General features: G+C 41.7%; 1 protein-coding gene across 6 annotated transcripts in view; it reads left to right on the plus strand.

Annotated features, from left to right (window-relative positions):
* LOC124721157 (band 7 protein AGAP004871-like) overlaps window positions 1–12,250 on the plus strand; it is a 298,564-nt gene that overhangs the window by 254,228 nt on the left and 32,086 nt on the right. For all 6 annotated transcript variants that reach the window (XM_047245980.1, XM_047245979.1, XM_047245978.1 and 3 more), the window contains one exon: window positions 9,545–9,642. In XM_047245980.1, coding sequence (XP_047101936.1) covers window positions 9,545–9,642 — 98 coding nt within the window. The remainder of the gene's footprint in view (window positions 1–9,544; window positions 9,643–12,250) is intronic.

Consider the following 12,250-nt stretch of genomic DNA (forward strand, 5'->3'; position numbering starts at 1 on the left):
GGATATGTACATGTCGCTATCCCATGACTTTTCTCTCCACTGTTTATTCCACTGGGTCCTTTCAACGCGTTGACGTGCTTCCACAAGCTCGTTTCAGTATCGAAACCGCGGTAGAAGATTTAAATGCACATTTGGACAGTTTTGTGCTTAAGGGTTTTTCTGAACACTGTGTGTGTGTGTGTGTGTGTGTGTGTGTGTGTGTGTGTGTGTGTTTAGGCCCCTGTATAGCTGAAGGTGTCTATTTCCTGCTGTTGTGTTGCTACTGAAACGTCTGCTCCACGTTTCACGCCTGGCAAATCAGTGCTCACAGCGATTTCAAACGTATATGGTGTACCTATATGTAGGTAAAAGTATTTTTGAATCAGTTTCTTTCTTGTGCTGCTGGAGGATATAGATACTACCATTCTAACATTATAAGCCTGTTCTTTCCGAGCAGGGGCGTGTCTCATTCGCTTGCACGTCAGCAAAGGGAAAGGTCATAATATAATCAAGGCTAGTCCTTGCAGTTTGCAGCACGCACCACTAAACCGACTTTCTGGCTGCGTCCTTATTTCGAACTGCAATATCCATTTAAGTTCGCATACTCCTGTTATGATACCTGATTTATTTGTTACGTTGGCGTCCCGTTCCTGGGTCATTCGTTTGTATTTTTTGGTACACCAGAGGGCTGAACTTGTGATTGCAGTCATAATAGTACCGTAACATTCACAGATAATTGCCTATTTACTGTAAAAAGGGAAGAGCACCATTTGATGACCTTTCTGTAACGACCGCCTTTTCAGAATCTGTTGATACATCCGAAAGTCTGTTACATGTGGCACTTTAACACAGCAGCTATCTTCAAACCAGATCACCTGAAAACGTGTTTTTAGGCTCCTGCACAGCTGAAGTGTCTATTTCCTGCTGTTGTGTTGCTCCTGAAACGTCCACTCCACATGTCACGCATGGCAAAGCAGTGCTCATAGGGCTTTCAAACGAATGTAGTGTGTTTCGGGGATTCTCACAGATCACAGTGTACACGTGTAGTCTGCATCTGGGATCCCTCAGAAAACTATAATGCTTCTCTTGCTTGAACATCTGTTTGCTGATATTAACAGGAAAAGTTATATTTCTGTGTACTGCACTCAGAACACAGAACAAGTAGGGGAGAAAAATTAAGCTTTTAACGGTAATTCAAAACATCATTAGTAGGAGACTGTAGTTACTGAGCATATTGAAGGTGGAATGGATTCAGAGGAATGGTCATTGTTAGATAGATGCTTTGCTATTCATGGTGTGCAATCTCCAGGTCAGTCGTAACTCGTAAGAAGTACTGGTCAATGTAAAATAACTCTGCCAAACGAATCACGGAAGTGAATGGTAGGAATTAAGATCATACTGGTAGCAGCATTAGTGATGATGGTGATGGTGGTGATGATGATGATGATGATGATGATGATGATTGGTTTTGCCGACCGTTGTGGACGAACGGTTCTATGCGCTTCAGACTGGAGCCGCGCGATCGCTACGGTCGTAGGTTCGGATCCTGCCTCGGGCATGGATGTGTGTGATGTCCTTAGGTTGGTTAGGTTTAAGTAGTTCTAAGTTTTAGGGGACTGATGACCTCAGATGTTAAGTCCCATAGTGCTGAGGGCCATTTGAACCATTGGATGATTGTACGGGCGCTGATGACCGCGCAGTTGAGCGCCTCACAAATCAAAGTCCCAATTTGTACACAGTCCAATTTTTACACAGTCCAATCTAGCCACTGTCACGAATGGTTGTGGTGACGACGACGACGACGAAATTCTGAGGACAACACAAACACCCAGTCCCCAGGCAGAGAAAATCCCCAACCAGCAGCAGTAGTGAAACTGTCATTCACCATCAGATATATAGGGTTTCCGTCTATAAGATGAAAGGAATCTCCAGAGGCACAAGCATACAGCTCAAGAACTCATGATCTCATTTCTGTACAGCAGCTGTCTAGGAACAATTTCACATTGCATCGAGATCCTCACATCTGAATTATGGATTCCTCACCACACCATCAACCTAGTCCATCTACAGATGTGCAGTTGTTACATGTCCCACACTCTGCATGTAAGCACCACCTAGGGATGCACAGGTTATGGTTCGACCTTCGAGTAGCCCATCGTATCTCATGAATTCTAAGTGCAATACACCATAGAGAGGTGTATTTAAATTTTTTGCGCCCATAGGGCCCTCAAAAAATATGCTTTAAATCATAACTGTATAATGTTTAAATCATAATTTACTTTTACTACAGATGTAGTGCTAGACCTATCGAAGTCGAATTAGCAATATTTGTTTGTGAAAAATTTGTATACGTTGCCAAGCGTAGACATTAGCTTCTCGCTCTCTCTTTTCCGTCGCTAATTTCCGAAATCCCGCTCTTAATTTAGCACGTTTGGTTTTGTCACTCTTGTTAATTTTAAAGACACATACGAAATTGTCAACCAACACCAGCACAAAGGAAAATAAGTTTGTAAATGAAAAGTAACCTGTTTAAAATCGTACCACACGAGCACGAAGTTTTTCACTTTAAACACGACGGTGATAACTAACTGACTAGCTTGGATTACTTGACCGAACTGTGCTATGAAATAAAATAAAGACATGAACGACCATGTAGAATATTTTAATTTCTTTGGAGCCTCTTTCTTTATTCTCAATGAACAGAAGTAAGAAGCTGACAGCTCGGAATAACAACGTTTCAGAGCTAGTATTGTCAACTGTTGTTCTGATAGCTTACTGTAAAATACTATTGAACCATTTCATAAACACGATTCCAGGCGGAAATTGAGTATTTGAAGTTACATTTAGTCACCAAGTAAACTGATAATATTTCAAAGCTTGTATTGTCGATTTTCGTTCTTATGGCTTGCTTAAACTACCAAATTATTTGACAGTATTAATAATTTTTGTCATTGTAAGAGCACTTACTTTAAAACGTAAAATGTTGAATTAATACTGTACCAAAAATGCCGCCCTTCAAAGCTAGGCCCGTGCCTAGTGTGCCTGTATGTAAATCCGCCTCTGGCACCATGCATACACTGCAGTATCACCACTTGGGAACGTTTGTGATCTGTAGGTCAGCCTTCTCAATCTCTAGAGAAGAGGAATCATTCTTATGCTGAGAACCGTGACGTGGGTGCACTGATTGTAATGATGGCGTAACCAAGCAAGGTTTTAACCAATGCATTGTAACAATATGATCATTCCTGTAGTGGTTTGCTACAGCATTGTTGAGACAATAAGTTATAAGTCTCCTGAATGAGTCTTTCAAAGTGTAATGGAAAATGCACTGTTTTGCACCTCTCGGCAGATTAGAAGCGTATACTTGACCGGGACTCAGACCCGGAACCTTGCCTTTGGTGACCAATTTTCTTACCAGCTAGTTACCCTGGCAGACAACCTACCCTCCCAGCTTCACTTCTGCCAATAGCTGTGTCTTCCCTCTCAAAGTTCACAGTTCTCATGAATACCTTGTGGGGCTAACTGTCCTGTAAGAAATGATATTTGGTAGTGAGGAGAAATTGTGAGAGTGAGTCACGAGTCGTGCTTCTTCATCTCGTCTGTAAGAGTGTGGCCTGTGAAAGGTGAGGTTCCAGGTTCAGGTCCTTACACGGTGTATAGTTGTAATCTACAATGAAGTTTCAACTTGTATGTCAGTGGCAAAATGGATGGACAAAAGTGATAAATAGTGAGTGGCAATGAGTGGAGCAAATGGATCACCAATGCTGCACATCCTTCCAGCACTGTGAACAAGATGTTTTGCATTCCAAGTGCTTGCTGGTAGAAAATTGTCCCTTAACTCATGGCTTCCTTTTATGATAAGACAACCAAACAGAATATAATAAAAGTCATTGTGTGTCACACATGTGCATGGTTGAATGCTGCCACTGTCGGTGTTTTGTAGATCCAAATAGTTGAGCCGTATGTGCATTATTACTTTATATTAGCATTAGGTGTCAAGATTTTAAAATCATTCTCTGTTCGAAATTTTTGATAAAAAATGTATCCATTCTTTATATCTAAAAATGTACTAAAAGCAGTTTAGCTACCTATGCCCTTAAACTACCTGCTGCCACAAGATGTAAATCAGTTAGCTACCAAGCTGGTTATTCCTTGTCTTAGATTGTCTTGGTGCAGTAGGATGCTGTATTGTTAATGAGACAAACACCTATGTTCTTAGACACCAACTTCATGAAGGTGACTGCAGATTTGACATAACACTGCTCTGTTTCACATGCATTTCATTGTTCAAAAGCATACATCATGAAATTGTTCATTGACTGAATGAAAAGGTCTTTCTGTAAGCCATATTTTTATTGTTTGCTTAAATGTCTCTTTCAAGCTAATGTTTAAAATAAAAATGCTAAACAGCTCTAGTTTTATTGCCATACAAGCAGTACTGCTTTCTAGTTCGGCTGTGTCATTTTGTGAAACTCTTAACTTTGTGCTGTTTCTGATAGCATGGTACGAATATCTTCATTTTTATTGAACTTGTTTTTATGTTCTCATGCAAACACTAGTATATGTTTCTGAGAATCAATATAGCTGAATTTAATTTGCTGGTTAAAGGAAGCAGTGTGGTCTTTCAACAGCAAACAGTGTCTACGGTGAGACCTAAGAACTTTGTCTTTTGAACTACATTCATATCCAGTTTTTATAGATGTGGATTCCTTTATTCTTCTTCTGATGTTGTTACTAAAATTGTTGTTTCAGCTTCCTCTTCACCGAGACTTAGCCTATTGGTTCCTAGACACTGAGTGATCGACTCAACTAGGAATTTCCTTTTTGTTATGATATCAAGTAAATTAGTGCCAATGGTCATGCTAGTGGTGTCATCTGCAAAAAGAATCATTTCCCTTTCATAGTTAAGTCATAAGTCATGTATATATCTCAGAAACAACAGGGCTACCAATATGCTGCGTTATGGTACACCATGGCTTATGTGTTGAAATTATGATAAATATTTGTTTTGTTCAAATTGCATTTCTGCTGCTTGTTTCCTATTTTGCAGGTATGGTTTAGTGATATTCAGAGATGTTCCTCATATCCCATAGTGATCAAGTTTCCTTAATTAGTTGAGAAGAATAACATTCTTCCTCTTCCTGTCATAATACTGAACGAGGTGTCCTGTATACAAAATTTTGTGCAATTTTTGGTGTTGTAGCAGAGAAAAGAACTTAAATATGTGGGGATGTACAAAACTTTGATGGGATTTATAAAGTTATACCTGAATGTAAGCCATAAATAAAATAAAAAAGATCACAGGAAACCCACACACATTTTTTCCATTCTGCTCAAATATGTGTGCTGCTCACACAGACTGAATAGGACAGTCTGCAAACTATTTTGTGTTTTCATCATTCCATCACTTGCTTTCATGATTATCACATACTATGATGTGAAAAATAGGACACTGTAATTGGGAGGGAATTCCTAACTTTGTGTAAACACACACAAGGAAAAAAATGTGCATGACATAAAAATATTTTCTGTAACATTGTGCTGCATCCATCTGTAGGTAGAGTAGTTGATACTAGCCCTAAAGGACAATGAAACATTTCTGTAGAACAGTGTCACTCAAAAGCAACATGCAGCCTACTGTTGTTCTGTGTGCAGATACCAACTGAGTCAGTGCAGCTGTCCACTTTCTGAGAAAAGTGGCTCATGGCTGAAACTAATGGCTGCTCTGTTGGATGTCAGCTGAGTTTTTATTAATGCTACTTTGTGTTGGTGCAGACCAGCTTCCACTTCTGTAGTATTGGAGGAGTCATCTGATATATCAGAGGAATTGCCTTTGATTATTGCTCCAGGCTCCTTCATTTAGGGCTTCCCTGTTGCTGTTGTTGTAGCACATGACAACTGAAGTTTGTATGCAGACAATTTTCTTGTCTGAATAAAAATGAGTGGGACTTAACAATATTAATAAAATGTTGGATCCTCCTCCTCCTCCTCCTCCACCACCACCACCACCACCACCACCACCACAACAACAACTAATCAGCTGATTCTGAACTAATGCTGAATATTTACTATTTTTATAGTTGAGCTGTGTCAGCTGTTTCCATTCCATTCCATTTTATGAATATGCCAAAAGTAAAATTTTATATACTTGTTAGATGACCCATATTATTTAAGTACATGAAATACTGTGGTTGAGATGAGAAACATCTGCGGAAGTCTATATCTACGGGGGAAGTCAATTATTATGCGCAAAGTAGTTATAAAATTTTATTGTAATCAAATAGGAAACTTACAAGAAGATCATCTTTCGACATAGTCTCCTTGCATTTTAGCACACTTGGTCCATTGTTGTACAAGCTTCCTGATGACCTCATAAAAGAATGTTCTCGGTTGAGCTGCAAGCCAGGGTTGCACCACTTCTTTCACTGCTTCATCCGAGGCAAATCGATGGCCCCTTAATGCCTGTTTGAGTGGACCAAACAAGTGATGGTCAGAAGGGGGCAAGATCGGGACTATATGGAGGATGATCCAGTACTTCAAATTTGAGTTTCTGGAGCGTTTTGGCAGTGTGGGCAGCAGTATGTGGACGGGCACTCTTGTGCAACAACACAACACCTTTTGACAGCAATCCTCAGCATTTGCTTTGAATTGCAGGCTTTAGCCTGGCAGTAAGCATCTCACTGTAACATACACTGTTTATTGTTGTGCCCCTTTCCACGTAATGTTCCAATACTGGACCTTGTGTGTCCCAAAAATCTGAAGCATCAGTATTCCTGCAGATGGTTGGGTCTTGAACTTTTTCTTGCATGGTGAATTTGGATGTTTCCATTCCATACTCTGCCATTTACTCTCCAGCTCATAATGATGGATCCATGTTTTGTCACCAGTAATGATCCTGTCTGAGAAGTTGTCCCCTTCGTTACTATAGTGATCCAAATGTTTTTTGCAGATGTCCAAGTGAGTTGTTTTGGGACCCATCTTGCACAAACTTTATGAAGCCCAAGTCTGTTGTGGATGATTTTGTAGGCAGAACTGTGAGTAATTTGCAGACGATGTGCCACTTTGTCAATAGTTAATAGTCTGTCTAAGATAATCATTTCACATGAACGCTCAATGGTTTCTTCATTTGTGGCGGTAAACAGTCATCCAGCTCCTTCATCGTGCGTAACACTTGTGCTACCATTTCAGAATTTTTGAAGCCATTCGTAGACACTCCACTGTGGCAAAACACTGTTCCCGTACTGTACCGAAAGTCTTCCATGAATTTCAGCCCTTGATACACCTTCTGACCAGAAAAAACGGATCACCGAACGTTGCTCTTCTTCAGCGAAGCAGCCATCTGTTTCCCCACATCTCCTGTTGGGAAACATACTACAGCATAAGTTGTATTAAATCATGTGCAGAACATACTTGACTAATGGTATATGGTGGAGATATTACAAGATAAACTGAACTTTTGTATCAACATCTGTGCCTGGAAAAACACTGTGAAATGCCCATCATATAGTACCTCTTATTACATAATACATTGAGGTGACAAAATGTCATGGGATAGTGATATGCACGTATACAGATGGTGGTAGTTTTGCATGCACAAGGTATAAAAGGGCAGTCCATTGGCACAGCTGTCATTTGTACTCACGTGATTTCTGTGAAAACATTTCTGACATGATAATGATTGCTCAGTGGGAATTAACAGAATGGTAGTTGGAGCTAGATGCATGGGACATTCCATTTTGGAAATCATAAGGGAATTCAGTAGCCTGAGATGCACAGTGTCAAGAGTGTGCTGATAATACCAAATTGCAGGCATTACCTCTCACCACAAAAAATGCAGTGGCCAACAGCCTTCACTTAACAACTGAGAACAGCAGTGTTTGTGTAGAGTTTTCAGTGCTAACAGACAAGCAACTCTTTGTGAAATAACCTCAGAAATCAATGTGGTACTTGTAACAAATGTATCCATTAGAACAGTGTGCCAACAGATGACCAATGTGAGTGTCTTTGCTAAAAGTACAACATGGGCTGCAACATCTCTCCTGGGCTTGGGACCATATCAGTTGGACCCTAGACTAGTGAAAAACATTGGCCTGATCATGAGTCCCAATTTCTGTTGGCAAGAGCTAATGGTAGGGTTCAAGTGCAGTGCAGATCACACAAAGCCATGGATCATAGTTGTAATAAGACATTTTCCAAGCTCGTGGTAGCTCCATAAATGTGTGGATTCTGTTTACATGGAATGAACTGGGTCCTCTGGTTCAACTGAACTGATCATTGACTGGAAATGGTCGTGTTTGTTTACTTGGGGATTATTTGCAGCCGTTCGTGAACTTTATGTCCCCAAACAACGATGGAAGTTTTATTTATGATAATGAACCATGTCAGTGTGCTGCAGTTGCTTGGAATTGGTTTGAAGAACATTTGGCCAATTTGAATGAATGATTTAGTCACCCAGATTGCCAGACATGGACCCCATCGAACAATTATGGAACATTATCGAGAGGTCAGTTTGTGCACAACATCCTGTGCTGGCGACACTTTCATGATTATGGACAGCTATACAGGCAGCATGGCTCAATATTCCTGCAAGGGACATCCAGTGACTTGTTGAGTTCGTGCCACATCAAGTTGCTGCACTATGCCAGGCAAAAGGAGGTCTGACATGATATCAGGGGATATCCAATAACTTTTATCACCTCAGTGTAAATTAAGGCTTGATCCTGTTCCATTCACAGATGAGGTGTGGACAAGATGATTGCCCACAGGTTTCAGTGTGAGCCACTGTTAATTAATTCTTATCTTCACAGACTCTGTGTGACAAGAAACTGTACAATCTGCACTCAGTGGGTAAGCATAGTGGGTAAATCCTGAGCTCTGCAGCAGTATTATTAGAACTGAAAAGCCCCCTCATAGTTCAGCTGGGTGGAAACCTTAGTCACAGACTTCACTGAATGTACGATAACATAGACTGTGACCTTTTTATGCTTGCACCATAGATTGAAAGCTACATATTATTTAAGAAGTTAATTAACTGTGTAAACAACTTTGTGTGCAGTTCCAGGTTGCCAAAGGAGTTCTGTTGTTGTTAGTTAGTTATCCAGTCTACCAACCTAATCTTCAGAATTCTTCAGTAACACTGCATTTCAAGAAGTTCTATCCTCTTCCTGTCCGAACTGTATATCATCCATGTTTCACTTCCATACACAGCTGCACTCCAAACAAATACCTTCAGAAAAGACTTCCTAAACACTTACATTTATATTAGATATTGACAGCAGTGAAAACCAAAAGGCACAAACCATTATTATAGTTAAAGAAACAATTTTGGGAAGGATATTTGTGTACTTTCTTGTGTCTCTTGAAGCTGCTAATCATTATTAAGTTTTCTATTTTGGTGGAAGTTTTATGCCACAAAGCTAATGGGTGTGATTACTGTGCATTATTTGTGCTTGAATTTTTATAATTTTGGTTTAAAGATTGAGAGAAGGGAGATTCCTGAAATGTACACTCAGAATTTTGTTTTTAGTCTCCTTTTTAAAAATTGTACATGTATGATTTGTTGCAGATCCAGAGCCTTTGGGTTGCATTGAAGTGTTAGCCACAGCATTCTCAATTCTGCTTCTCATTCTCACCTTTCCAGTTGCAATTTTCATGAGCTACAAGGTAAGCGTATTAAAGGAATGTTAAGTTCAGCTGAAGTATAATAGATAGTGTATCGTACTGTAAAACACAAACAACAGCACGGCCACAATGAACCAAAGTTTATTATTCCTTTACATACAGGTTAACAACAGTGGAGAACATAGGCACAAATATATAAACAGTCCAGGCACCGATACAAGCAGTTACAGACAGTAAGTACGAACAAAATACAAGAGCAAGAGCCTGCTGCACTGTGCTTGTACAAAGGAAGGCTCCGTTAGACAGTGCGGAGGATGCCATGCCTTGTGTACAAGTCATATGGCTCAGGCAGCCTCTGGTGTCAGGCCCACACATATGCCATTGACAGAATATTCTAAGTGTAGCACACCAGCAGCCTGGTCCTACAACACATAGTTAAGTATCACATGCAGGGTCATACCACTTCTGCCCCCTTGGGGAAAAGGTGTTCCTCTGATGCAGGCCATAGCATGACTGTTGAAACATCCATGGCCTCTGCAGCAGATGCATCAGGTGATGATGGTTGTGGTAGCAGAAGATTCTGGGCCAGAACTAGTGAATAAGGGTGGAAGTGGCATGGCTGTGAACACACGCAGTGGCTGCTCCCCTGTGAAGGACCAGTGACAATGGTGCTGGTAGCATCTTGAGGGTTCCTTGACATGGTGGAACTGTGCTGACGATGCAGGCACTGGCCGCTCAGTTGGGGGCACCAGTGTTGCTGGTGTTGAAGGGCCTGAAGGCATTGGCCCAGCCAGTGGCAAAATCACCTGTAGGAGCAAAGCCTTGTGTGAAGGCGTGGCAGCAGGGTCCAGGAGCACTGGATCCCATAGGAGAGGCACATCACAGTGATATCCACAAGGAATGTGTGTCCACTCATGCACCATGGACGCCCTGTGGGCCAGGGAAAGTGATGAGGGAGGAGGTGGAGGTGACGGCATTGGACCCTTAGCTCTTGCCATGGCATGAGGACACAACTGGTCCTGCTGGTGTGCCACCAGCCTATCACTGATGCGCACCATACGGAGATGGTGACCACAGCAGCTGTGGTCCACTTTGGTCGTTGGCTGCGCCCTTGAGCCCAGACCACGGAGCCTGTAGTGAACCATGACAAGGAGCAAGCTGACACTGGTGGAGCAGAATGAGCATATGCTGAAGAGTGTGCGGCTGGCAACCATTGACATCTCAGCCGGACCCAGATTCCCCATTGGTGTAAACCTGTAGGTACTCTAGAAGAGTGTCAAGGCATTGTCCATGGAGGAGTCTGCAACGTAATTTTTCATTTGAACCTAGAATGTGTGGATGAGATGTTCTGCCTCACCATTACATTGGGGGTGAGAAGGGAGAGCAGTTACGTGTCAAATACCTTGATGGGCGCAAAGTTTATGGAAGGCCTGAGACAAACTGTGGACAGTTATCCATCACAAGCGTATAAGACAAACCTTCAGTAGAAAAATTTTGGTCAGGCCCTGAATCATCATTGCAGCTGATGTCAAAGGACACTAGATGACATATGGAAATTTAGAGAAACATTGACAACCAACATTCAGGAAGAATTTAGAAAGGGTCCCACGAAATCAGCAGGGACACATTCCCACGGATGCTGCAGTGCGGGCCACTGAAGAGCATCGCCCATGGCACCACCTGTTGGATAGTACACTGAGAGCAGACTGCGACAAGATGTATAATGTCACCATTGATGTGTAGCCAAAACACGTGCTGACAGGCCAATAACTTGGTACGCGAGACCCACGTCCCTGATGTGGGAGCTGAAGCACATCTCGCAATAGGGTGACCAGGATCACAATCCTAGGCAACAGCCCATCAATAGCTAAGAAACCAACACAATCTAATACTGAAAGGCTGTGACTAAGGTCAAAATAATTAAGCAGAGGATCAGAAGGCCTGCTCAGAGTCCTGTCCGGCCAACTTTGCTGAACGAGGTGAACAACTTGACGCAAAACCGGTTTGGCAGCGACAGCAGCTGCAATTTGGGTGCCCCTAATAGGGAATACTTCCACTGTATGTTGCTCCTCAATATCTAAATGTAAACAAAGTAGTTAATCCTGTTCAAATGTAGGATCTGGTTTCATCAGAAGCTGGGACAGCACATTGACATTGGCATGTTGTGTGGTAGGCCACAAGAGTATTTCATAGTTTTAGCAAGACATAGACAAGGGCCAACACTGAAGGTGATGTGCTACTTTGTTGGGCAACGAAACAGATGGATTAAACAACAAAACCTACGGCTTTGGATCAGTAATGAGGTGGAACTTAGACTTGTACAAGAACACATGAAACTTTTTGAGTGTTTAGATGATAGCAGACACTTCCTTTTCAACTTAGGAGTAGTGCTGCTGAGTGGAGTTGAGCGTTTCTGATGTGTAAGCTGTTGGACGTTCAGAACCATCCTCATGTTGACGTGCGAGAATGGTCTCGAGTCCATACTGAGAGGTATTTGAAGCCAAACCCAGGTGGTGACCAGACAATGAGCAAAATGTAATTTATATTTAAAAAGTGTGAGGCTACTGGCAGGTCAGCATCCACTGAAAAGGAACATTCTTGTGGAGTAACTTGAGGAGGGGATGGGCGAACACACCTGCACCCATAATAA

This window comes from Schistocerca piceifrons, chromosome X (genome assembly GCF_021461385.2).
Source record: "Schistocerca piceifrons isolate TAMUIC-IGC-003096 chromosome X, iqSchPice1.1, whole genome shotgun sequence".
NCBI classification, from domain to species: Eukaryota; Metazoa; Arthropoda; class Insecta; order Orthoptera; family Acrididae; genus Schistocerca; species Schistocerca piceifrons.